At 35.8% G+C, this 27,181-nt stretch overlaps 1 protein-coding gene across 1 annotated transcript in view; it reads right to left on the bottom strand.

The window, feature by feature from the left end:
• Positions 1 to 27,181, bottom strand: part of SLC26A7 (solute carrier family 26 member 7) — a 71,117-nt gene that overhangs the window by 16,302 nt on the left and 27,634 nt on the right. Inside the window, exons 4-11 of the mRNA XM_074894158.1 lie at positions 24,847 to 25,011; positions 17,727 to 17,879; positions 16,329 to 16,411; positions 14,553 to 14,700; positions 12,342 to 12,455; positions 9,232 to 9,309; positions 7,686 to 7,781; positions 567 to 673 (exon numbers count right to left, since the gene is read on the bottom strand). Of these exons, the coding sequence (XP_074750259.1) occupies positions 567 to 673; positions 7,686 to 7,781; positions 9,232 to 9,309; positions 12,342 to 12,455; positions 14,553 to 14,700; positions 16,329 to 16,411; positions 17,727 to 17,879; positions 24,847 to 25,011 (944 nt within the window). The remainder of the gene's footprint in view (positions 1 to 566; positions 674 to 7,685; positions 7,782 to 9,231; positions 9,310 to 12,341; positions 12,456 to 14,552; positions 14,701 to 16,328; positions 16,412 to 17,726; positions 17,880 to 24,846; positions 25,012 to 27,181) is intronic.

The raw sequence follows: 27,181 nt of genomic DNA, 5'->3' as shown, positions 1-27,181 counted from the left end.
AATTTGTGTTGGCTCTAGTTTCTTTGTCCTGGCTTTTCTAATTCATACACAGAATTTATACTTTTCATTAGACATTAGAATACTTTGCAGTTATGCTTCACTAATATATATTGGCAGTGCAACTGTCAACTATCAACTCCTGTGCAACATAGTATCTAGGAGTTTATAAAGGCACTTAGTACTAAGGCTTGCCAGACATAATTTCTCCTCAAGGAACAAATAAATATCTAATGGAAAAAAATTTGTATTATTGATCCTTCTGTTGATCTTATGCTGTCTTCACCTAATGTATCATACAGATGTGTAATACAAATAAGAGAAATCACAAAATAATGCCATAGTATGAAATGTTCTAGAGATCCTTAGCCTACAGTAAATGCACAGGTGCGGCTTTTCGTTTTGTATTGTCTCATCTTCCAATTTTCTGCACCTAAAAACCTTTTTATTGTTTAACCCAAGTTCCATTGTTAAGTTTAGTATACTGTATGTCTATCCTGACTATGAAGCAATATGGCAGAAAGACATAGTGATGTGCTACTAGAACATTTCAATAAATTGTTTCTCACCTGGGAAAGCGGAAAATCACAATTACTATTGTGCAGACAACACCATACAACAGTCCCACGTTAGCAGCAAAGCATATTGTAAACACGTAGGTACTAACCCATATGCTCTTTAAGGAGAGAAACAGAAAGAGATTAGTTTTAAATTTTGTAACAATGTGCATTTTATGAATCAGAAATAAAGACTTTTAAAATGAAGATGGTTTCTCAGAGGTGAACATTTGGATCTTTGAACTGACAAATACTGAAGACTGAATTAGCGATTAAAATAATGCCTCCCCATGGGAGAACACATATGACATGGCACTATTCAACCCAGTGCTCACAGAGGTTCCTTTCAGAGTTATGTAAAATAGCATATATAGTTGTGCTAACAGCATAATTCAGAATGAACCCAGTTGTTTTGTAAAACCTGTATTTTATTTTTTACACTGTAAGTTTTTGTCACCTTCTTCACTGCACACATTTAAAATCCTACTTTCCTTTTACACAATGAGGTACCAAAAAGGCCACATACAGAGAGCTCTTCTCCCACTAATTGTGTAAGTGGGAATTATAATTTGTAAGGAGGTAATTAACCTCCTTTTAATTAAGAAGTGGCATTTATCAGAGTACAGCTGATTAAACCAACACCATAACAAACAAAAATTATTGGGGAATGAATTGCTTCACATGGAAATGGTGAGATTTCAGATTACTTCCCCATCTTTCAATATTTGATTAATAAAACTTTGGATTCATTTTAAATACAATTTAAAAAAAATAAAAAGATACATATCTGAAACAAAAATCACTTTGAAAAGGGATTTAAAATATTAAAAACCCCAAAAATTTGAACATTTCAAATTTTTTTCTTAATTAATTTATGAACAGAAACAATCACTTATATTTTCATATTACAATGATGTGTATGGCTGAGACATATCCAGATTTTACAATTAAAAGGAGAAAAGTACAAATTACTTGATTTCTTATACCAACATAATGTTAGCACGTGTTTCTTTCCTTGAGGGAGCATTAAGCAGACTGCCACCTAACCTTCATATAAAAAGTGTTAAAGAAGAATGGAAAGTATTTTCACTCCTCTGGATATACTGATCTCCACAGGTGCCCATATCAACAATTACAGTGCTTCTTGTTAATGTTTGCAGAGGAACAGATCACATTACAATGGAACAATCAGTGTTAAAATTATCCTTTCTGATGCTTTCACTTGGCTCAGGAAAGCTAGAGACAATAGAATACTTTCAGCCTAACCACAGGAATTCTGCTTGAGGAGATTTCAGAGCTGTTATTTTATGAATTACAAAATGTAAGTCATACTGTACTAATTTGTGCTTTGCAGAGGATGGAGTGTTACATGACTCTACCAAGAAACCTTTTCCTCCCTCATCTTCAAAATTCTAAACTACTGCACAAGATTTTACAGTCTCTTCAACGACACAGCTGCTAGGTGAAGAGGTAGTTCATCCTTTGAAACAGTGCTCAATCTCCAGTTATATTTTAAAATGCCATCTTATACAAATTGTTCATATATATTTGAAAAGAATACCTTTATGAGCAACAAACATTATGTTCTGATTAATCAGTGGAAAGTAATCCTAAGATTTACAAACCCAATATATATTTATAAAGGAGCTGGCTGGATATAAAAGGGCTAACAGAAGTACTACAAAACTGAAATTCAGGTGGGATCAAGAATTAGCCCATCCTGATAAGGCTGAACCCTTGACAACACCTGAGATCAAGCAATCCACACTTCAGCTGAGGACTTGAGCCTCATCACATCTAACTAAATCACTGCTGCAAGTCCTGCAAAATTCCTGTCTCAGAAGAAAACAGAAAGCATGAAAACCCAATACAAAGTCTACATAGGAAGAACCAAAGCCAAAAATGTATAAGTGCTGAGTACTGAGAAAGCTAGTTGAGTGCCTCTTTAGCATCCTAATATCTCACATCTTAACCAGAGACTGCCATTGTTGTAGAGGATGAGCCAAAACAATCATATTCTCATTTGTCAATCGTCCTTACAGTGCTTTGTATTGGCCTGGAGTCAGTACTTTTTTAGGTCGGGTATCATCAAACTTGTAGAAAGAAGTTATGTTGATCTGATAGACATTTTTTTAATTCATGGGTTGTCACAAGGTTCAACAAAGAAGTCATAAAATATCAAAGTTTTCTTCAGCAACTTACTTCAAGATGGCTATTATATACTCCAGGACAGATAGAATCTAAACATTCTTCAAATCTTAACAACAATGTGTTATAGGCAGGTTATTCTCAAAAGTCAAAACAAAATCCACCTTCAAAGTATGCTTGTACTGTATTAATTTAAAAAAAAAATCTAAAGAGGGAGAAAAGAAACAATCAGAAGATAGGGATTTATGTTGAAGCACTGAGAGGTACAGTGACTGTGTATATATAGCAGCTGCCTCCAAAACTGTGGGCAGTGTGTTTCCATCTAGACCTTTTTATTACATAGAGTCTACATGTCCACCAGTGAGAGGAGTCTGAAATGGGAACTTCGCAGGAAAAAAGCATATAAACAGAAGTGGGAGCACATTCTCTGAGCTAACGGCTAAACAATGTAATACTAAGGTACTGTGATACTAAATGTTTCTCTACCACTTTGAAAACAGATTATAAACTTCCCTTTTTGTTGCAGACTGAGAAGATGATCAGATATTGCCTGAATGGGTAGGGTTCATTTCACTTGGCATTAACTATCTACAGCACAGATTTCTACAGCTGGGTGAGCTCTCTAGATTCCCACCATAATCAATAGAGATTTGGTTATCTAACTTCTACCTGATTATGCTAGTGCCTACTTGAGGAAGAGATGAATCATACCCTAACAGGACTCAACTGACCAGCTCTCTACTGTCTATAATGCAAGGTTGTGATGACTTGCTCAAATATAGGCCTGTGCTGCAGTCACCAGAACGTAGCCAAAAGAAGAATCCCATTAAAGTCCTGTTCATTCAGAGAGTGCCTTGGCAGGGAAGACACTGGAGTCCTGGAGGAGGCTCTGGCTCCAAGGAGGTTGAGCAACACTCCCATGCTCCCACATGCTTCTGCAGACAAATGACTGATGCGTGCATACATCTTCAGGGTACCCTTCATCAAAACTTACAATTCAAGTGCTGAAGACCACCACAGCCATAGAGCAGGAACTGCTTAGCGGTAAAGAGTTATGGTAGTTCTTTAATATAATTTTTCACAAGCATTCCATACACAGTGGTTGAGAGGGTATTTGTTTGCAAACTGCCCTGGAGACAGATGGACTTATATAAATATTATTCTTTAAAAAGAATTTATACAGCAATCATAGTTTCAATGGATTAAGCATTTGTAAATTCCTTCCAACCCCACTGAGACTAACTACAGCAAAAGCAACATAACTCAGGGTAGCATATTCACTAATGCAGGAAAGACAGCAAATCTCCCTAGGATGTCATAAGTATTTGTGTAAAATTATTGTCATAGAAGAGATGGCTTCCTACTCTGTGGAAAATTGTCATATAGCAAAGCCCTCAGAGCCCTCTCATGAATCAGGGCTCCTGTGTGATGAATACCTGAACAAATCTAAAAGGCCGTCTCCCTCCTGAGGATAATATGTTAAAAAATACATGAAATTGCACCAGTGAGCTCCAAAATTCCATGGAAGACCCTCCCTAGGCCCCCTTCTCCAAACCATTTTGACAAAATAGATTGACAAGGTAGTGGATCCATGACTCAGAAACTCACACTGGCAAGATCTTGGAGGATACTTGTCGAAAATGAGACCCTCCTTGTTGGACCTACTTTAATTGCTGAATTAGTATTATTCCTTACATCCTTACATATTAATATATGTACATACACTTACAATTCATACTTCCATAACTGCCTCTCACATCACAATACCACGTAGAGAATGTGTAATTTTTACCATAAATTTTTGCCATTCCTTCAGCTTTATAAATCACGCTTACTATTTAGGTCTGTCTCAGCTGTGGTCATTTCCTGGCCAAGTCATTTGTACAATTTTTTAAAGTTTTTTTCTCTTTAGATGCCATAATATTTTTCTGTGGAATACCCCAAATCCCTATTATATAATTAACTAATGAAAATAATCCCTATTCTATTGTCATTTTTCACTTAGAGCATCACCTTCTGGAATAATTTTTGCTTATCTTTGTAACTTTCAAGTTAACAGCAAAAAGAAAATTTTTCTTCAGCAGTCAATTACCAGGCAGTAGTCTTAGCCTAGCTTAAACAGCTGCAGTTTATCTGGGATGCTCAGCCTTAAAAACAAGAGTTAACAAGAACTTCACTGGCCTTTTTATTGATACTAGAAAAGTGCACTATCAAACTGGAGAATAGAAAAGGGAAGTCAGTCAAAAAGTAGGCCTGCATAAGAAATTAAGCTTGCAGGAAGGATATGGAAATCAACTTTTGATCTGAGGACCTGGAAAATGAGGTACACTTAATGACAAATTCCAGACAAACTTCTTGGTAGTTCCCAAAGAAGAGGCAAAAATTCAAGACAAATTGTTTTTGTACAAAACACAGGTACCACATTGAATCAACACTCTGGAAACAGCCAAAAGATGAAGAGAGCAGAGAGAGAACAAGTATTGTTATGCATACAGTTATGTATATAACATATATAGCGGGATAGAGCAATTATTGATCTGAAATTGTTGAAGTCATCCAAGATGGTGTAGGGACTGCCAGAAGACCTTAACTGAAGCAGGAGACCTTTGAATACTGTTTATGACAGGAAAGGGCTCTTTGGAGTAAAGGCAGTGGGGTTCTAGCTGAAAAGAAATCAAATGTGATTTGAGAGGTGGGATGTAAAAACAGGACATTTCAGAGGGCTATAGAAAACAAATTGAAAGAAAACTGAAACAAATATACACAGTAATATTCAGCTGATAATATTTGGTATTAGCTACTTCAGTTTGTCAGTCTAGCTGTCTCTTTGAACTCAGCTGCTGCTAAACATTATATCTGCAAGAAAAAGCAATCCATGGCTGAAAGGAGAGATTTCATAGAATAACAGAATATCCGGAGAGGGAAGGAACCCAGGAGGATCATCTAGTACAACTCCTGAGCTGTACCTTTCAAGCTGTACCTTTTACATTTAAAGGGATTATGGTTTATGAAGAACTAATCAACCAATAAATATTACTCATCCTGTTCGTGTTCAATGGGAAGCTTAAAGAAGTGTGAAGGAACAAGGTAACAAAGCCCATAACATTCTGTTTCCATGCACTGTCATTTGCCAGACCTATAAGCATAACAAACCTGACTTCTATGTTACATGACACACACCCTTCAAAGAATCAGTTCCAGAAAGGACAACTGCTAATTATTTCCACATGTTTTGTTAGAGTTTCTATCTTCAAAATACTTTGGATAACCTGGGTAATGGAACTGATTTGTTTCCAATGTGCTGTCAATTGAGGAAGTGAATCTTTTCAGGCCAAAATCAACACCAGTGTAGTTACTCAAATCATTGGGCTTGGTGGGGCTCCTCAGACCCGGCAGCAATGTAAGATCAACATTTATAGCCTTACTTTAGATTATGCTATTTAAAGCAAGATGATTTACCCTGTCAGATTAAGGACTGATGGTACAACTACTTGAAGATAAATCATTGTTCAAGAATGTTCAGTCAAAAAGACAAAGCCAGCAAACTCTCCCTCTCTATAACCTTTCTTAGAAATAATGACAGATGTCATAGATGTAATAACTAACTACTCACCCATTCTTTTCTGCCAAAACCACAAAAGCAAAAATCAATAGGCTAGTCTATCTGTGAAGATGCATCAAGTCTATTGAGATTACAAAATATCCTGCTGGAAAACTTAACTACTTATTATCTCAATGCACTGATAGAGAAGCTATTTCTCTCTCCCATAACTACCAATTTTCTTAAGTCCACTGTCCCCAGAATAGTTCTTGATCCACATCACTTGACATTTGTGTCACTGGAAATATGGGTTAAGCTGAAGAAAAAATACCGTACGAGTGGTAGAAAATATTTTCGGAATTTTGCTGCTTGAGGAACATAAGATTTCATGAAATATAGAGCTTTTCTTCTGGATGATACAAAAAAATAACTAGTCTTCTGTGATGAGAGGTGAAAAATCTCACATAGCCAAACTTAATGTTGTTTACTCAGCTCTGCTTTCCATACTGAAATCCACTACTCTATTAAAAAAAATGTTTTATTCAGTCTAGACTTACCATTAATGCTGTAGAATACTAAGTCACTGGTGAATTCAACAAAGCCCAATATTACTTCCAGTAACCTATATTTCCCACCACAGAGAACAAGGATATGGCCAAAATACCTTTCTCAACATTTGTTAACTGAAAATGCATAAACAGAAGTTCCAAAAGCTTTGTGAGATGTCAGTATGTCTTTATGTAAGTGGATAGAGGTTTTGGTTCCACTAATTAGCCAATACATTCAAAAACTCCCTCCAAATAGAAATCCATGAGCCTTCCTAAACACGGACTCATCTTTAATGTTTGCTAGGAACTCTATGCAAATGTATGTCAGACTATTCAGACTGCATTAAACCAGATTTTCATACTGTGTCTCTTTCCATCTATCTGCTTTTTCTGATGTATTCTTCCTCACGTACCACAGAATTGTCATTATGATCAAAAAATAGATATACTGTTTGCAAAATCTGAAAGAGTTAAGGCACCCTAGGACATGTATCTTTCTGCACCTTTAGTGTTTCCAGTTCTGTTTGTCCTGTACGGTCACTCTGTATCCCCAGAGGACAAAGATACCATAATCTCTTCAATAATACTACAATAGCAAAAGCATGCTAACCAGTTAGAAAAGGCATACAAAATTAGAAACACACTTGCTGAGATTAACCTGATCTATCTGTATACACAGATTTAGCATTAAATTAGGTTTGATTCTTTATCATTTACTAAAATTCCATTTTTTTATTACAATTGACATTACAGATGCTGTTATTCTGAGATAGAAAATAAACTGATAGTACACAAAAACCCTAATAATAATGGCTTGCACTTACCTCTTCTAGGGCCACAGAAAGTTTATTTAGCAGGTCTCAGGAAAACCTCCTTAGATTAAGTTTCACTTACCCAGTCTATTTTATCCACATTCCAATATTTTTTTAAGTCACGGAACTGCATTAGCATCCCCTTCAAGCCTACAACAATAATGCTTGCTAGCACACACTGCAAAGAAATAAAAAACAAAATCCATTTGCAGACTTGGTAGAGAAAACGAATGCTCTTTCTTCAATTTAGCAGTCAATAGTATAATTAAATTATCAAAAAACTGAAGTTAGTGTTTAAAAAATGGGATAAGCACAGGTCTCCTTGTGACACAAGCCTAACAGTATCAAACCCATTTTTTTTTTTTCCTGAAGGCAATCTGTAAGCCACTTAACTGTGAAAAAAATGACAGAAACTTCAGGACTTCCCAAGACTCTCCATGCATCGCCAGACCAACCACATTCTGCTATAGTTTGGGGGATTCAGAAGCAAATCAGCACTCAACTTCTACACAGTGAAGAATTTTAATTCCCCTTCTTCACTACCTAGAGAAGGCATCTCGAGCAAAAAATCCATTAAGTTTGAGGCAAATGAAATAATTTATTATTCTCCAAATTGAAAGGGGAAGGAGATGGATGAAGAAATCATCTGAAGCCATAAAGGCTGGAGTACAAAGAGATAGACTTGCAGTGCACAGGTGGGGAGGGCTGAAAAGCATTGTAGAAAAGTAAAATATTGAGAATGCAACATATGAAAAGTTTTTTTAAAATATGGGGAAAAAAGTCTACAGGAAACCAGTCAAAATTTACATATAATCCATATAAAAAAATGTAGGGAGGAAAGCAGTGTAGAAAGAAAAGGGACATATTGTGCACCCCTCTTCAAGTGTCCTTACTTAAAAATCCTTAAAATAAAAGGATCTGTGTTTGAAAAGTGAGAACCTTCATGTGACACTATGTAAACAACAGCACAAAGTAAATTTAAAACACAGTTGTGTTAAAATTTCCTGTACAAACATGGCAGAATTATGGATAATTTTGGAGCTGTATTTTGCATCTGTGACATGCCTCTAGTTAAAATTAATTATTAATTTGTAATACCAAAAGCTAGATATAACTTATGTGAAAACACACTGTGTTGCTTTACAGACTCTTAGTGTAGAAGATGTATTCCATGACAGAGATATAAGAATACCTCATAATCTCTCTGTAATTAAGCTTAGATCATTATCTACAAGCATTTGTGTCAAATTTATTTGAAAAGCAAAGTCATACATCATATTTATAACTGGAGAAAAATTGTGGATCTTCATTAATTTCTCAATTTAAAAATCTACAGCAATCTGGATATATATTTTTCATAAACTATGTGCCAAAAGTAAGTAGAAGAGAAATGCTTTCTTATATACTTACATGATAGCCTCTATATACAACTATATATGTGTAAAATCTATATGTATTTTGTTGTCATCTCTGTATTTTGATTTTGAGACTTGCTCTGCCCTTACCATTCTTTCTCCCATTGAAATTAAATACAGCTGTTCTAGAGGTAGTACTATCTTTCCCTTAAAGAAATTAAGTAATTAGAAAATATTTGACATAATCTTTAAAAAGGAAGATAAGTACTGTACCATAGGCAGCCAGTACAGCATAGGTCCAATTGCATAGATCACCACAAGAATTAACAGACAAGAGATAAGGCAAGCCACCTAAAACAAGAAAAGCAGATCATTTAGTCTAACAAAAACCCAAAACCAAACCTTAAAATGTGTGAAAAGGACTAATTATCAAATATTGTAGATAAAGGCAAGAATGAGATGTTGAAGATGTTAGCTATCAATGTATCCATGGATTGCAGATGCATATAATTTCAATTTTAATCTCTGGTGTTTACCTTCAGCCAACTACAGTGAAAACATAGTAAATGATCGCAACATCTGTGCTTGACCCTGCTGACAGCACACAGACACAGACCACAGCATCACCTACATACTTGGTTATAAAATGGAGCATGTGTGTGCAACGTGTCATCCCAGAAGTTTCACAGCACCCACTGTCATAACATATTTATAGCCATACACCCTATGTTGCACTAAATATCAGATCTGTCATAGCACTGAGCAAAAATTATATATGGAGAACTGTGTCATCATTTTTTCCCAAGAGAAGATTTCTAACTTCTTTTACTGGGATCAACACTAAAAGGAAACTATTGTGTTAAGTCAGAAACCACAATGATTTCATGTTAATATCACTGGACTTTGCTTTAGAAAGGAACTACTTTTTCATATATATTTAAAATTATAATTAATGTAGGTGACATGAATCCAGACAAATATATGGTCTAAGAAGAGTATGTTTCTTCACAGTATTATATGGTATTAATCTGATGGAAAACTGCAGTAAAATTGCAGTCTCCTACTCCACTCTGACTGCTCACAAAGTAGAGTACTTTTGGTCTCATTAAGATACAGTCCAGATTCACAGAAGGTTTTTGATGATAAGTAGACAGATGCTCACTTTATTTTTATATTGATAATATGTTTCTTTACTAAAATAATTAGGTTTCATTTTAAGAGACAAGTTGTTAAAAACAAAACCAGACAAGTTGTTAAAACACTAGAAAATTAAAGCTATGGTGTACTTAAAAATACCATCAAGAAGTATAGACAGAGTGTTTACAGAAAAAGGGACACAAAATCTGCTGGTAAAGTCACAAGGAACTTTTCCCTCTTTTTGTCTTCCCAAAAAGAAAAAAAAAAAAAAAAAAAGTGTTGATTCTATTTGAAGAACATTTCTAGCTCATGTTGCAGTCCCTCACTGCTGTTTTCTCCCAGGAAAAGATATCACTGAAGAACAAATGACATCACTGAATCCCAGGTATAGCTGTTGGAGAAAAAAGGGCTGCTCTGAGCCCCTGAAAGGCTCTTTGCATTTCTTTCATGATGTATGCCACAGTAAACTGACTTCTCTCTATGTAGTCAAAGCAACCCCTCACTCTTCCTTATGCCTATGATCTGACCAACATTTATTAGTATGTTCTTCTCATCTTGTCATTCTGCCGAGACAGCCCCAAAAGTAGAGGATTAAGTGGATGTGCTGCTTTCCAAAAAGAAGGCAGGAGAGAGAATTTTATGTTTATTAAAGTACTCTCACAGTGCTAATGGATGGCCACACTAACTTTTGCTATACATTGAAACCAACGGATAAAACCAAGCAGATACTTGTTATTTTTACCATGTACTTCCTACCTTGAAATCGAACTATGATGGTTTCTTTTTCCATTTCATATATTGAATAACCTTCTGTGGGTGCCTTTGCCTACATGTATCAGAGCCAAATTGCTCAAATACCTTATATGTCTTCAGGGTATAGGCCTTCAGGTTACCTTAAAGTTTCCTTCGAAAAGCCATGATGCCGTACAACTGCAAACTGTACGGTTGTGAACATGTAACAGAAGAGGATGTCTGTGAGGATAAGGGCACATGGTATGACACTGAATCCAACTCAAAGATATGAAATAGCTAACAGCAAAGTTGTAGCTAAAGTATTTGCATGTAAATGCTTTTCAAGATTATTATTGGATAAATTATTCATTATGATTAATTGAGTTCAGTGTACTGTGTGGCTAATTAGCAAGTAATTGACATGTAGAGTTTTGAAATAAAGCCCTGTACCATTTCTTAATATTGTGGTATCTGCATGAGAAATAACTGCAGGTCATGGTCAAGAAGAAACAGTACCTATAGACTGTACTTAGCCTTGTCTGCTGTACCTCATTACCCTTTTGCCTGCAAGTAATGTCCTTTACAAGTCAAGAGCAACAGTTATAAAAAGACCATAGCAACAAACTCCAAAGGACATAACATTTATATGGCAAGATGCCACTGACGGACCCTTTAATTTCAGAGGAAGGAGGGAGAGGCAGTGTTTAGGGGCTGCCCCAAGGGTCTCCCGGCTGTGGTGGCCCACGTGGTGCCATCGCACACAAAGGTCATAGATGAGCAGTTTGCTCTCTTGTTCATGAGCACAATTCGGACAGGTAACAGACTCACAGGGTCACTATCATCATTTTCATCAATTGCAGTTCCCTCTTTTCTGAGCTACCGCAATAAGAACTTGTGGGTTCAGTTTCCAACAGTAGGAAATAGCAAAAAAAATCCTTAGAAATCTGAATGTCATCTCTGTGGGTTCAGTGTATACTGAGGGACAGGACAAGTACACCATGTCACAAGGCAGAAACTGGGAGATTACTTGGGGTTTTTTTTAGCAAGCAGCTCTTAAGGTTACTTTCACTGTATTTTGAAAATCAGATAGAAGCACTAAATTAAAACTGGTTTTTTTCTAAAACTTCAGCTTAGCCTGTACAATTAAATCCATTAAACACCGTTAGAGGGCACTTTTGTTACAGTGCTGACAAATTCACATAAAACTGAAAGAGCTTGTGTGTAGTTTCCTGCAGTCTGAAAACACAACTCCTAACCTCCTTACTATCACAGACTTTAGAGTTTATATTGAAATAAAAATGTAAAAATTAATAAGTGGAACCATTAGCTTTTTTAGTAAGACAGTTGCTGATCAGATGAAATTCCATGCAGATTGTTAAAAATGACAGGGCAGAGTCATTTCCCAGGAGAGAGGAAAAGAGAGAATAGGGAAATACAATGGATAAATCAGTACAAGTTCCAGTGAGCAGTACCATAGCCTTAATTCTCCTACGTACTTCACTCTAACTCATTACCTGTGTTTTGGCGCCCGTACTGTATAAAAGTGCCGTCCGTCCCATCGCTGCAGCACTTGGTATGCAAAAGAAAAATGAGGGAATCACGTTGCTGAGGCCATGAGCCAAAAATTCCTGCAAAGTTGTTAAATAGAATATGTTTTTTTCCTATTATTCTGTCATTTCAATGCTTCTTGCCAACAAGGGGGTCCCCTATGTAAATATTAGCAATGACAAAGGATGGCCATATTTTTGAGGGGAAAAAAATCACATATGTACATGATAAAAGATCTCCCAACAGAATATATATTTTCACAACGCACATCCAATTTGAATGATAGAGCTGCAGCGCCAGATTCATCAAAAGCAGGAGGCACATTTTGTTCACAGAATAAAAATGGTATTGCTAAGTTTTGAAGATGAAGTTCAACCAAAATATTTACATCTTGATCCACATCTAATTTTTAACAGGCCAGCATCTCAAGTAGTGGGATCTGGACAGTGTCCAGGTTTTTTCTGGCTTATGATTCTATTGGAAAAAGACAGCCACTGATTTTTTCTTCTTTTAGAGCATGCTTTAGTGAAAGTGAAGTATGGTAGCAATACTATCTGCATGCTGTCTTTCATTACAAATGTATTTGGTGTTTATTTACACTCAAAATGCAGACATGTCTGAACAAAGATTTATAGAAGAAAAAATGGAGAAAACACCCTGTATCTGCAGCCTAAGCTGAGTAGTGTTTTCTAAGAAAGTGCCCCAACTTGGCTACCCAGCATAAGTCTTCTTCCCCAGACTGTAAGGAGCTCATTTGTCTGCTGAGGGCCATGTGTAAGAAAAGACCTCAGTACTGCTAGAAGTGCTTAGGACACAAATGCTATTGTATGCAGCCAGGACAACACCTAATCATAAATTTGTCTTCAAAACACAGGACAGAACCACCTTAAAGCTCCCCACATGGCCTCGCACGCCCACATGCTACCATGCAGAGCCCTATGCCTGGCCCCTGAATGCAATAGAGCTACACCACTCTGCTGCCATTGTAGTCTCTGTTCTCATAGAGGTTTTGCTCTTTTGCTCCATTATTTGATGCAGACATACACATAATTTCCAACACCTCAGTAATTAAGCTGTGTAAGCGACAAGATTTTCAAAGGCACAGAAAGACATACAGGTTGCTGTGCTCGTATAGCTCCCTTGAGACAAAGCAGCATATTGCCCTGAAGTCTGACCTGTATTAAGCTCAAAGCATTTTCCCTCTGCTCCCTAGAAAACATGGCTCTGAAGCATCAACAGAAATTCATGGCCCAACATATTCATTCTGAAAAATATTTCAGAGACCTGAGTAGAAAAGAACATTCCCACCATATATTCCAGTGACATAAAAGCTGTAAAGGACAAGAGCTGATATAGCAAGACTGACCTGTCTAGGTAGGTGTTCAAATAGACCTCCAGCTGCAAAACCAGCTATTTTTTCAACTTTATGTTGTTTATCCCAAACCACTTAAGAGAAAGGTGGAGGCAGCATTTTCATCACTCAGCACTATTGTCAGTTATCTAAAATTGAGTGTTTCTTACCACAGTGCTTTTATTGTCTCCGTGGATCTACAGTTGGCTTGGATTACCCACCTATCATGACAATCAGTGGGGTAGTGCAGAAAGTAACATCCCACTTTTATTTAAGCATGTCCACTGTAAAGTGGAACTCTACACAGAAAGCTCCTATGGCTGCCGATTTGGCAGCACTCTCTGAACCCATCCTGCTTTTACACAAATCAACCTTTATTTTGGATGAGACTTCTACTTTGCATAAACTTCATTTTATAATGTCAGATATGCCCTGGGGCTGTAAATACCTGGTTTGTTTTTAGAACTGCTTTGTTTCTTTAATCAGTGTCTGATTTAACATCTCAGCTTGTCTTTAAGAGCTCAGCTGGCAGAGGAGAAGCTGTCTAATCTTAGAGCACTGGAAAACTCATTAACACTCAAATGCTGCACCAAATGCACACTACGGGACTATCCTGAAGGATGTGCTTCCCCAAAAGGAGCAGCTCAACCACCTAGGGCATTCTGCAGAGATAATTTGGACTAGATTTGGGTTTACTGTAATCACTGGAAGACCTCAGGATGTCATATGGAACATACCCTTTCCTACTGGGCATTCATCTATAATACATTTCCAAAATGGTGAAGCAATTTCAAATCTTACTGACAGTAAGGACAAAGAGCTTTACCTGGTTGTCATCCACAGTGTATTTAAACTTTTTAGCAGAGCCTTGGGCAAGAGCCAATGATGCTACATAACCAACCAGTGCTACTCCAAAAGCTTCAGCGACTACTTCAGGCAGGACATTCATGGGTGGTGTTTTCGGTGATGGTAATCTATAAAAAATAAAGACAGTCCCTTTTGCAAAGCCTCATACATAGCCTCAATATACCTGTAATTCAGGAAAATACAAGAGAAACAATCTTTGCATACACAGGTAATTTTTGTAATACTTCTAAGGTGACATTTTTCAATATTTTAGATTAATAGGATCTGTGGGGAGTTGCAGAGAATTTGTAGAAGTTGAAACAGTTTCAGATGTAGTATTCTATTTGCAAACTTCAATTTGAGAAATTATAAATTAGCTCCCTCACTGACAGATGAAATCAGCAACATTTCCCTAATTTTGTAATGCTCAATAAAAGAGGGTCTGCTGTATATTTTTTCTTTTTTATAGTTGGCTTTCCTGCAATGTTTAATTTAAAACTTTTAAATGATTTAGTATGCATGTAGGTTATGGACAGTATGGACATTTATTCCATCTAATGGAGACCTTCTAATGGGAACTGCAATGAAATGCCTCAGTTATGAACCAAACCACCCCAGATTCTCTCTGTAGTCCACATAAAGGCTTCAGTCTCTCCACCACACAAATCCCTCTGCCTAAGAGCCAAATTGTTCCTAACGCTCTCCACTGACAAGGCACTTAGATATTTCAGGTAAATACCTAAAAATACATAGGAATGATCCAGGCTCTGCTTCGGTTTTTCAACACTACAGAATCTTCTCATACAAGGTTAGACAAAAAATAAGCTCCTAATTAAAGCTTCATGAATACAAATTTAACTGTGCATAACATATACTGAAAGGGCACACTTAGCCCTGTTTTAATCTCAGATACACAGCATGTAATAGCATGACATAAATACTTAAAAACTATTTTCTTTCTCAGCAACTTCCTTTATTTTATTTCTAACAGTGCAAGCTCCCACACATGCACTTATGCTGTATTGGACTTGTCCTTTGTGAAATTTAGGGAAACCCTGAAGTTTCCAAAGGGAAGAATACAGAACAGCTGTGCTATTCCTTACCAGCCCTCAGAGTTTGAACATTCTCTCTGACATCTAATATCATTTCTCTTTCCAGATAATTGTACTGATTTTTTTTCCTTCTCTTCAAGGTCATGGAGAAAAATATATCACTAGTCAGAATAGTCAGAATATCAATATCAGAATATCAATAGTCAGAATGCTCTTTTCTAGATTAAGTATATCTAAATCCTTTACAATTCCTCAGAAACCACATTTTTTAAAAATTACTATATAAGTGAGTGGAGAAGTACAAAATGTAATAATCTACAAGCCTTATCTCATCACAAGCCCTTTCTGCTACAACAACTCAAGGCAACCCTCAAAAAGCAGGTTGCAATAATCTCATAGAGTGCTCTGTCCTCCTGTTATACATCCATCAACCATCATCAGGTACTTAGTACCTATTTTTTATTCCATAAAGCAACAAAAAAGCTATTAAAATATGCAAGAAAGTCTGCATTTTAATGATGATCTCTATACAGATATATCTTGTTAACATGAGGTTGAATTGTGAGAGAGAATTTGAGGAGGTTGGAAATGAACATAATAGATTTTTGTCATTTCTTATTTCAGAAAACTACTTTGAGCTCTTCAGAGACTGTTCACAGAAGTAAACATATTTAAAAGCCACAAGCTAATAAAAAACACATTACCCTTCAGGAATATGTCCCACAACTTCTAGCCCGTACACGTATTCCATATCAGCATAGTAGCAAGCAATGGATGTAGCAATTATCTATTGATTCAACACAGAAAAAGATGTTATGTTTCTATTGCTTTTAGATTCTCACATGGTCCCTCTTATTGCCATACCTTAAGCACATGACAGTGTTCATGCATTTATCCTTAGATAAATCCAGTAAAACAGATGAATTTAGAAAAGATGGCTGCACAAGGACTATGGTGGAGTTTCTATGTTCTATGTTAATGAAGGGGATCTGCACAAGTCTCTGTAAAGCCTCAGGAACCTTGCCAACCAGTGTTCAAACTGCCTTTATGCAGCACGCACCCCAGACCACTGCCATTCACATGAGCAGTTTAAAATAATTCATAATTCAGGTGCTCCTGAGGGGTCTGATTCAGTTGATGTTCTCTGTCAACTTTGACACAAAACACAGCAGAAGATGTGGTTGCCTCTCATTTTTATGTTCCAGCAGGTATAAATCTTGCTGAGAGAGTGGAAAGTTTGGCCCTGAGGAGGTTCAAATTCACTTCCCGTACTTTTTATGAGATGAACACACAAATTCCAATAGAACAAGCACAGGTTCTAGTCCATGATCCTCAGCTGGCTGGTACATTTTATCCAGTATTGTTTAAAAGGTAACACAGAAACAGATCTTAGAGTGGAGACCAGAACCACACTACCTTCTTTTCCAGCATTTTGCCCAAGAAAAATCATACTTTTGTAAATAACTTTTTCCAGCAAAAGAAGAGTAATTGTGATGATCCACTCTGAAAAGCACCGGTCCTTCATTTTTTAAATTTTCTTTTAGAGGTCTAGAGAAAAACAGAAACCTTCTGTCCTGCTGCTTATTGTTTGACTACACCTTAATCCTTAAATCAGGGATTTAAAATGCAAAAGCTAATTTCAATTTAGCCTATGCCATGTGAAAGGAAAACAGTAAGTAAAATTACAGAAAGAACTAGCATAGCTATTTAACTTCGTTGCAGATAAAGAACAAGCAACATCTAAGTCACAGCTACGCAGCACAAGACTTGCCTGGAGTTACAATGTGCCAGGTACTTCTCATTTTCTATTTCAAACTTCTTACACTTGAACATTCTAGGCTTCATGTTCTTGTGATTATGTAAAAAGTAGTAAACACATGAAAAATGTTATACAAATTGGGAACGTATGTCACTTCTTAATTATTTAGCCAAACTCTTTCCTGTTCTTACATTTAACATACGGCCATGAAAATTAGCTATCCATTTAATAAGTGGCAGGTGTGGCTGTGGGTAACTATAGACAACACAGTAAACTTCAGCAGATTAGTTGAACCACTGAAAGCTTTGTATGCAAAAAGTCCGATACTTGATTTTCTACTTACCAAAACTAGATCGATGGGAAGAACAACTTTAATGTTTCTCTGAAATTTCTCATTCAGTTCTTTAACAAGTACAAGCACCACAATGCTCAGCAGGGAGAGAAGTAAAGCCTCCAACTGAACTGATCTGATATTCTCAAATATGTAGGCATAAATCTACAGTGAATGGCAAATAACAATCACAGATCAAAAAGTACATCATTTTGGGTTACATGCCATGGCATATTCTACACAACTTCACACATCTTAAATAATCTGTGAGAGCTGAATCAATACTACAGGACCTGAGTCATCTGACAAACTGACCTACACTTAAGATTTTGCAAGGAAGAAAATCACCAATTTATTACTATGGACTTTTGAAAACTCAAAAACCACAGCAAATATTCATACATATGAATTACAGTTTTCTATTGGTAGAAGCAAACAAGAAATTTCCAGTATATGTGATATGTATCCTTTCCTTATTCAGTCTTATTAAATTCAGTGAGATAAGTGAGTGTTGCACAAAAACGTTGAGAGACGCTTCCATGCACAAAGATTTATTTTCAATGTCCATAGCTCATAACATCCATTAACTCTAATAGGAAAAGTTACTTCTGAGGAAAAACTCTAAAAGACAGAAAGGAAGGGGAAAGAGGAGAGAAAGGAAGAACAAAAGAAAGAAAAATGCAGTAGTGACTGGAGAAGCAACAGGGATCTTCCTGGGTGAGCATCCTCTTCAGGACATCCTCTCCAGGGCACAAGGAGATCCATCCAAATACTTTTCCAGAGTAACTGCATAGCTTGAGCAGGGCACACTGGGTCCCCTCTTGGTTGCTTTTGCCCATTACACAAACAGTTCTCCATGGAGCATGCTGTGATCAGGTCTGAATGCTGCACATACTAATCAGCTGTCGATTATTGGCTATTTAAATAACTAATGTTATCTACTAAGCCCTGTTTCTTTCCTTAGCATAAACTTAAAAGTGGCAAAGCACGAGGTAGAAAGAGAGTAGGGAAAGAAGGAGTGAATCAGACATCAGTGGCAAGTGCTTTCCAGGGGAAACTCTCCACAGCAAGGTGCAGGAGTTGCAAGGGTGCAAGTGGTGGGGCATGCTGGGCCACAAGGTTCCAAGTCCTGCTGCTACAGGCTCTGGGATGTTGGGGAATGGCTACATTGCTGCATGCGAGAGGCAGATGACAGTGCTAAAAAAGGAAGAGAAGACTGGAGCAGAGCTATGGAGCTGCAAATGGGAGGCCTTCAGCTTTTCAAAGGTTAAGATGTGGTACAACATGGGTAGAAAAATACAGTTGGGTCTATGATGAAGAAAGGAAATATGGTGCTGAATATAAGGAACATGTGGAATAGAAATATGGAATACAAATAGAATGACCACTGGTGACGAGGAATGGGAATCTTTGAAGATAAATACGATGTATTCATCGATGTAACAGACCTCAGGAGAATGCACTTCCCTTCACACCACCACAGATGACACAGTGAACTGTAATTTCAGTTCTACTCTGAATTTGAGGGTCCAGAAAATGAGGCATAAATCAGTATGATAACAGATTAACTGAAAGTAATGAAAAAATTTACAAGTTTACTGGAATAGTTAGAAGGGGTGAAGAAAGTTAGAGGGAACTTCTGTCCTGATAAACAAAGAAATAATCAGATCCTTATCACAAGTTATTTTCAGGTCTCATGAATAAAAGCAATAGTCTATTCCCTGGAAGAACAGAGAGGCATGAAAAAGGATATAATACACATGCTTACTAAAGCTGCAGGAGAAAAAAAACAAGGTACCCTCAGTCCTTTGAAATCTGCATTTATATTCTAGGAACTATTGTGTAGCCTGAAATTAAACCATAGAGAGAATGGGAGTTCAATCTAGGATGTAGATCTAGACTGCATCACAAGTAACTTCTTAAACCACAACATTAAGGATAATAAAATCAAGCAACTGAGGCTTGAAATAATAAAAATATTTTTAAAAAGGTGTTTTCTCTGGCAACGACTAAGACAACCACTAAAATAAATGAAAAGTGACACTTTTATTTTTATCAAAATAAAGATTAATAATTTTCTGGCCCAGAGAACCTATTCTCAAATACATGTATAATGTTAACAAGGTTTGACAGTTTGGAGCTTAAATACATATATTTATATTGGACAGGAAAAAGTACTAGAAAAAATTATCTCAGAAAAGAACCCTGTTCTAGCAGAAAGGTGGTCAATACGATGACAAAATTTTTTTCTACTGATCTGATTCTGTCACTCCTTGAAGAGAGATGCTCATTTTAAAGAATGATTAAATTAAAATAACTTCCTGATTTTTCTTCTCTCATACTTTCTAAGAATATTTTCATAATCTATAAGAGAAAAAAAATTTTTTTAAAAAAAATGTTTACATAAAAAGAGACAAAATGTAATTTTCCTCATAAAGAGGAAAATTTAGTCCAGTCCTCTGAAATTTAGCCCTTGGACTTTTGATTAAGGATGCACAGCATAACCCAGCACAAATGTTTCTCAGAACCCAAGAAAACATTTTAAAATCAACTTGTTAAATAATACGATCTATATATGTCATAAATCTGAAGAACGGTAATCAAACCACAGTTTTTAACCACGTATTGCCCCACTGTAATCAGACAATATGTGGATTGTGTCTTGAGTGGCTGGGGACTAGTCTCTGTACCCATAATTTTCCAAGAACGTATTTTCAAGAGAGTACAGGACTTGGCCCAGTGCCTAAGCAGAAGCTGTGATTAATTAGGACAACATGAGGCAATCTGGAAAACTATACTGCAAACTGTGCCCAACAAACTCACCAAAGGCTGAGCTAGATCTAAGGTGAAGTGGTAAGAAAAGGGAAAAAATTTATTTGATTCCTAATTGTCAAAGTCAAAGAGATGTGGGCTTCTTTTGAAATGAACGGTGTCTATTGAAGTGTCAGCATTAGTTTTCTGTGTTTATGATATTTAAATTGATTTTCCTAGACAAAGTGAAACATAAGATTGGATGAATAAATATAATTTTAATGAAAGATTACAAAGAAATATGCTTAAGCTTTTAGAATTTCTGTCTTTCTTTGCAAATTGATTAAAAAAGAAGCTTCAATTTAATTTTTAAAATACGTAGCCAAATCTTGTAGATCTTTGTCACAGCTTTTTCAGAATTTGCAACAAACACTTTATATGAACTGCCTAATGTATTCTTTGGTCTTTCTCTTCAAATCATGCCCTTCAGTATGTAGCCTACATCAGCCAATAAATGAAAAAGAATGAGACTACTAATGCTTCAGAGCTCGTATGAGTTCAGTAGCACCAGCAGCCCTATCCTCAGAGTGTCTGTAGTACACTGAAACTATTCCGACAGTAATACATAAATATTCAATCAATTACTACATCAGACTGAAGAGCTTCCACCGACCAGTCTGTTCCCAGGTAATCATTCTCTGAAAACCTAAACACACCCATTTGAAGATATGACCAGCAAGGCCAGAAGACCATTTCACAAGCCACTCACAGGTTCTTCAGAAAGAAAGAGCATGTGGCTCTTACACATGAATGTGGTTAACATACATTAGCCATCACTCTATACTATACAGTTCACATGTTATACTGTCCAGGCAGTTACTGTACTCATATGAGCTGAAAGTGTAAATCCTAAAGGTAAGCACCTAAAGGTGAAGTTTGTAATAGCACTGGCACCCGATGCAAAATCACAAACTTTATTACTAATTCAGTATTTTACATATTTTGATGATGCACCTACTGAAATAATTTAGAAATTCTGTAGCAGAATTTAGTTTGATATTGCAGTGTACAAAGCAATTTTTTGTGTCATATAATGAATAATAATTATTAATAATTATATAATTAGTAATAACGTGTCATTATATAATTAACAAAATTTAAAAATACAGCAATAATATATTGAGCCGTTTGTCATTTGTTTTTTATTTTTATTGCTAGTTTTGTGTAAAGATTTTTAATGGAAATGATGCAGCAATATTATGAGGAATCAGTGAACTTTTTGGCAATCAATGCAAATTTGCACATAAGTGAAAAAAGGAATATTCTAACTTTGCACACTGAATACAATGAATGTCCTTATTCTCATGGGAAATTAATGGCTTTGAGTGCCATTATATTTTTACTTACTTTCATAGGGTAATAATGAACATTGTAATGGTTTATATTCTAGAAAGAATGTGTATTCTGATGTATTAATGAAATTCTCTGAGTTCTTCTGTTTTAATATATACATGAAAGCCCAAAAGATTGGTTCTAAAATGAGGCTGAAGCAAACAAAAGAATTAAAGGAACATGTTAGTTAAAACACTTCATACAGTTTAAGAGTAGATGACCTCATTGCATTTTCAAAAATGTTTCATTCTGATGTTTGTTGGACAAATACAACACACTGTGGGAAAAAAGTACAGGCAACTACTATGAACTGTATAGGGAACAAACTGGGAAAAAAAAAGGGAAAAAAAGGACTGATAGTGGGAACATGAAGGTTTTTTCAGCTAATTGCAGCACAACCACAAGGATTTTGCAACAAACTTGCAACACAACCACAAAAAACCCCTTTGCAAATCGGGTTTGTTACGTTGCAGTTCATTTTGCAGTGCTGCATTTTCTCAGAAACTCGTGGAAGGATAAATATATCTACACATGGACAAAGGGCAAATATAGACATGTTTTTCTGTTTTCAGATACCAAGCAAAACTTGATGATGCTCTTGTCTCTCGTAAAAATTAGATCTCACATGTAGTCTTCCTTCACCATTTTTGTCTTCACCTTCACCTTGCCTTTCCCATTCACAAAATACAAACTGATGCTGCAATGTGCAGCTCAATTGCAAATTTAATAAATTACATAAACTCTTTGTAAACACAAAAATCCCAGAGGCTCAATGCCAGTGTAGTAGATTTGTTCTCCATATGCAAAGTTCATTTTTACATATTTAATCATGATCTCACTTTCTATAAAGAATCCATTTCACTGGCTTGCTTTACTTTCAACTCTCCTATCACACTTTATTAAACATTCTTATTCTTGCTTTGCCAACGCAAAGGCTGCCTGAGGCAAAGCAATTGGCTTTGTGAGTGGGAGGTGTTTTGGAGTGGAGAAATTAAAAAAAAAAAAAAAAGTAAGCAAAAATACCAGTCTTTGGGTTTCAAAAATTTGCAGTAAAGAACATGTCCAGAAATACATGCCAAATTTGCCTTTCACTCGCATGTGCACATATGCACATTAACAGATATCTAATTAGTATAATTTTCGTATAAAACTACCGCCACAGAAAAAAAAAAAAAGATTGTTAAAATCTAAATCTGGTGCATCTGACTGAGATACTGGACCTTCTTAAAGCAACCCATTAGTCTAAACAGATACCAGAAACCTTTTAAAATATCTGTATGGTAAAATTGTCGCTTCTAAATATGGATACTTTTTTATTATTCTTTTAAGTTGTACAGAGGGGTTTTTTGTTTGTTCATTTGTTTTCACACAATTCTACAGAACAATTCAGAACCTTAAAATATCAGGAAAATTTTTCTTTGGAAAATATTCAAAGGTGTTTGATTTCGATAGTGAAGTGAAGGGCAAAGGACTTGTTTCAGATACATTAAAAAATACAAGGGATAAGGGAATAGGTTTCTTTCAAAGCATTTGAATGACCTCATTTATGATATCATCAGCACACCAACGTGGAAATATCACTGCAGTTCTTTATTATTGCTCATAATGTATATTTTGATTATGTCTTGGCTGTGGTAATTAACACCAGTCATCTCTACAAGATGACAATATTCCTATATGTAAGTATAGTCTCCACGGAAACGCCATGAAAAAGAGGCTTGTCACATTTTATATCAAGAAGTATTTATGAAAAGGTTTTTAAAGAATTAAAAAATATTTTAATATATGATGAATCATTTGTAATAGTCTCACAGGCCAACTGACTACTCATAAAAATGGCTGACACTTTTAGTTACATCCCTACGGATAAATCACATGTGTTTATTACATGCCCCTAATTCTCATTAATAAATTGGTCCTGTAAAAAACTTACCAATGTATTATCCATACAAAATGTTATCAAATTTATAAATACTATGAAATAACATTCTAAAAAGCAACATCTTCTTATCCCAGAGTTCACATTAACAAATTTCCCAAAATAATAGGAAAAAATAAAGAGAAGAGCAGTGCAAGAAAATATAGTCAGTGCTTTTAAATAAGGTGTCCTAATTTAGTGACTAACTAGATGAAGCCTCACTTCATCTAGTGATCAATTCATTTATTGCTATCAGTGCAATGTAAATATCACCTCAGGAAGTAAACAAATTTTTATTATGATCAAAATATTATTTTGATAGATACTATTGTAATACTACTAATGCTTCTGCCAAGAGATTATGCTCCATAGCACTTAAATTCAGGGTTTGCTGGAATAAGTTACCATAAAGAATATGTTCTCATATCTTTTATGCAATAAGATTATACAACTTTGTCCTTTAAGTTTTCAGCCAACAATATCTACTTTCCAAAGGAAGTAACCATGAAACTGTATGAAAGGCTGTATGCATTTTATAAAAATTACCTTAAAGCCATACACTTGCTGTGTTTATCACAAAGTAATAGCATATCATAAAGCAATAAATAACATATCTAGAGTAATTTTTGCATAGCAGATCTACAAATCATGGTTAATTTTCCTTTTACCACAATGGTGGTCAGGTTTCATTCTTCAAAATGTGAAGAAAATACGTTTAGAATGATAATGGGATATACCCCTCCTACATGTTGATCCAGAAAGAGTTAACCCTCCCTGTACAAGTGTGTAATTGCTCAGGATAATAAATGGAATTATTGATGCTGTAATACACATATTTTAAATTTATTACTGTATCCTTTCAAAAGAGGACCAATTCCTGCTAATTCTTCATCAAGTTTTCCTAATCTGTTCTTACAAACAGACCTAGCAAGATGAAGGTTTTGGTATTACACCTTCTGTTCATTCACACACATGCATAACAAATTTCTTACACTTATATATAGCCAAATAGCATAGTTATTTAAGAAAATGTTAGCTAATGGAATAATCCATTTCTTTTACTGAACTCACATGAAAAAAACCCAGTGGTCCTGATATATATGGCATTTTCATTCCCAGTAGGTATTTCACTTGTGAAGTCACAACATGTGTAGCTGCTCCTGTCGTCATTGCGCTTATCACTGGTTCTGTTAACAAGAAAGTGGCACTGCCCAACTGCAGCATAAACATCGCTACCTAAAAGGCAAAGGCATGAGTATCATCAAATATAATAAATGCAGCTTCCTGGTGATAGGACAATGAGGCAGCATCCTTTTAATAAACTGCAAGATAAATGAGATAAAGACAAAAAGCAAAAGTCCTTTGAGGGACAACTATAGCTGAAAATGGAACCCATTGAAGCTCTGTGGGTTTACTTGAATTATCTTACTCATATTGCTAGTTTACCAGACTCTAACGTTAGTTTAGTAACAAAAGCAGACTCAGAGAAACCGTCTTCGTGCAGTGTTTAGCATTCTCTCCTGCTCAAATATGTGAGCACACTATCACTCTAAAAACATTAACTCAACACAGCAACATGAAGTAAAGCAACTCTAAAGGTGAGGGTGATATTAAGACTCATTCCTGCTCCACTGCTATTCCGCCTGAGTAGGCAAAGGGCTGCATCTTGGTCCAGCTTACCAACTGCCAACATGTCGATATCAGGATTCCCAACGTTAGTAATTTCAACAGCTACCAAATTTATTAGGTGCTAAAACTAGTGAGAGATGAGTCTCATGGTGAGAGCTCCATCATCCCGCGGAGCCCTGCCCCGCCCCAGGCTGCTGCACCATCAGATTTCCCTTCCCACGCAGCCACACAACTGCTTTGCTCCTCCCACAGACCCTTAGCCTCCTGATATCCCACTGACCCTGCACATATGGTTCAATATGCCATGATACTTGGTGCTCTCATGCTACATTATCATAATATCAAATAGGTCAAATATCACCAGTCCACTATCTCTAGTTACATCAGCTTCATACGTTGAGATTTCTGGTTGTGCAGGTATTCAAGTAAGGGACCAACAGAAGTTGCTTCAGATGACAGGGAATATAAAAATACTTACCTTCTTTACAGAGAAACAGAGATGTTTACATAGTTATATGTTCTCTATGAACAAACTTTATAAACTTATAGTAAAAGTAAGCTATTTTAAAGACCTTTAGAATCTACTTCCTGTGCATTTGAGAAATACTTGAAATAACTTAAAGTAGAATATCTGTATACAATCAGAAAATTTAAAACAGGAAGAAAAATTCAACATCCAATTTCATAAACACTATCCTATATAGAAACTGGCTTTCTCTGCTAGAAAAAAAAAAAAAATAGACTTTTGCTCAACTATATTTGATCTGGAAGATTATTTCAGCTTCATTGCAACTTTTACAGAAGTTATTCCAGAGTACAGGCATATAATGAAAGAATAATATTCCTCTCTAATCCAGGAATCTGGACTACAGCTGAATCTAGAACTATTGTAGATACTTTGTAGGAATTTAGGACAAATACCCAAAGTATTATTGTGTACTACTGTGTTTTCTCCCCTTATTCCAGACCGCACTCACTCTTTTCCTCTGAAGAATGAGATTTGACAGCTCTTAATTCTTTGAATAAAGTTCTTGCACACCTACAGATGTTACTGTGGTTAGCATAACAATCCTTTTCTGATCCATATCAAAATATTAAGTTACATTTTAATTATCTCTCCTTACAATGAGTTCTGCAGATTCATTAGATAAAAAAGCAGTTTCTTATTTCCATAATCTTTCCATTTGTTATTCTTCTGCCTGAAAAGGTACATGCTCTTGGCACAGAGTTGTTTATTTTCTAAGAGGATTATTTTGTGCTTCCATACCTTTCCATATCATCCTTTTGGAATATATCTTAGCCTTCTCTGCTTTATTTTGTTTTGTTCTGAAGCTAAAAGAATCATTGTCAAATGTTATCGTTCTTTATGCCTGAACACCATTTATTTTTTTCACCATAAATCTCACCTGTATGCAGTGAGCAATGAGTATAATAGCACAAAAGAAACAAAAATACCAAACTGTGTGGCTTTTATTTTACCACAAAAACCTCTAGTGAGCAATTTCCTCTTTCATCTGAGAGATTAAATGTGAGACTTTTTTTTCTATTTCCCACTAATAGCATGTGAATGGCTCTGTACTACAAACAATTAGAACATTGATTGCCATTCAAGATTGGACCCCAATAATGATAATTACTGTTATACCCTCAATGAGTAGTAATTTAGTAAGTCAGGCCTAAAACCGCTAATTACTAACTTCAGATATTTTGTTTAGCTGTTTGTTCTAAGTGTGCCTATTTATACATTTAAAACATTGTTCACAGTAGCAAAGTTCAG

Source organism: Strix uralensis, chromosome 1, assembly GCF_047716275.1.
Source record: "Strix uralensis isolate ZFMK-TIS-50842 chromosome 1, bStrUra1, whole genome shotgun sequence".
Lineage (NCBI taxonomy): Eukaryota > Metazoa > Chordata > Aves > Strigiformes > Strigidae > Strix > Strix uralensis.
Note: the sequence above shows the minus strand (reverse complement) of the source record. Positions and strands in the feature narration are given on the sequence as shown.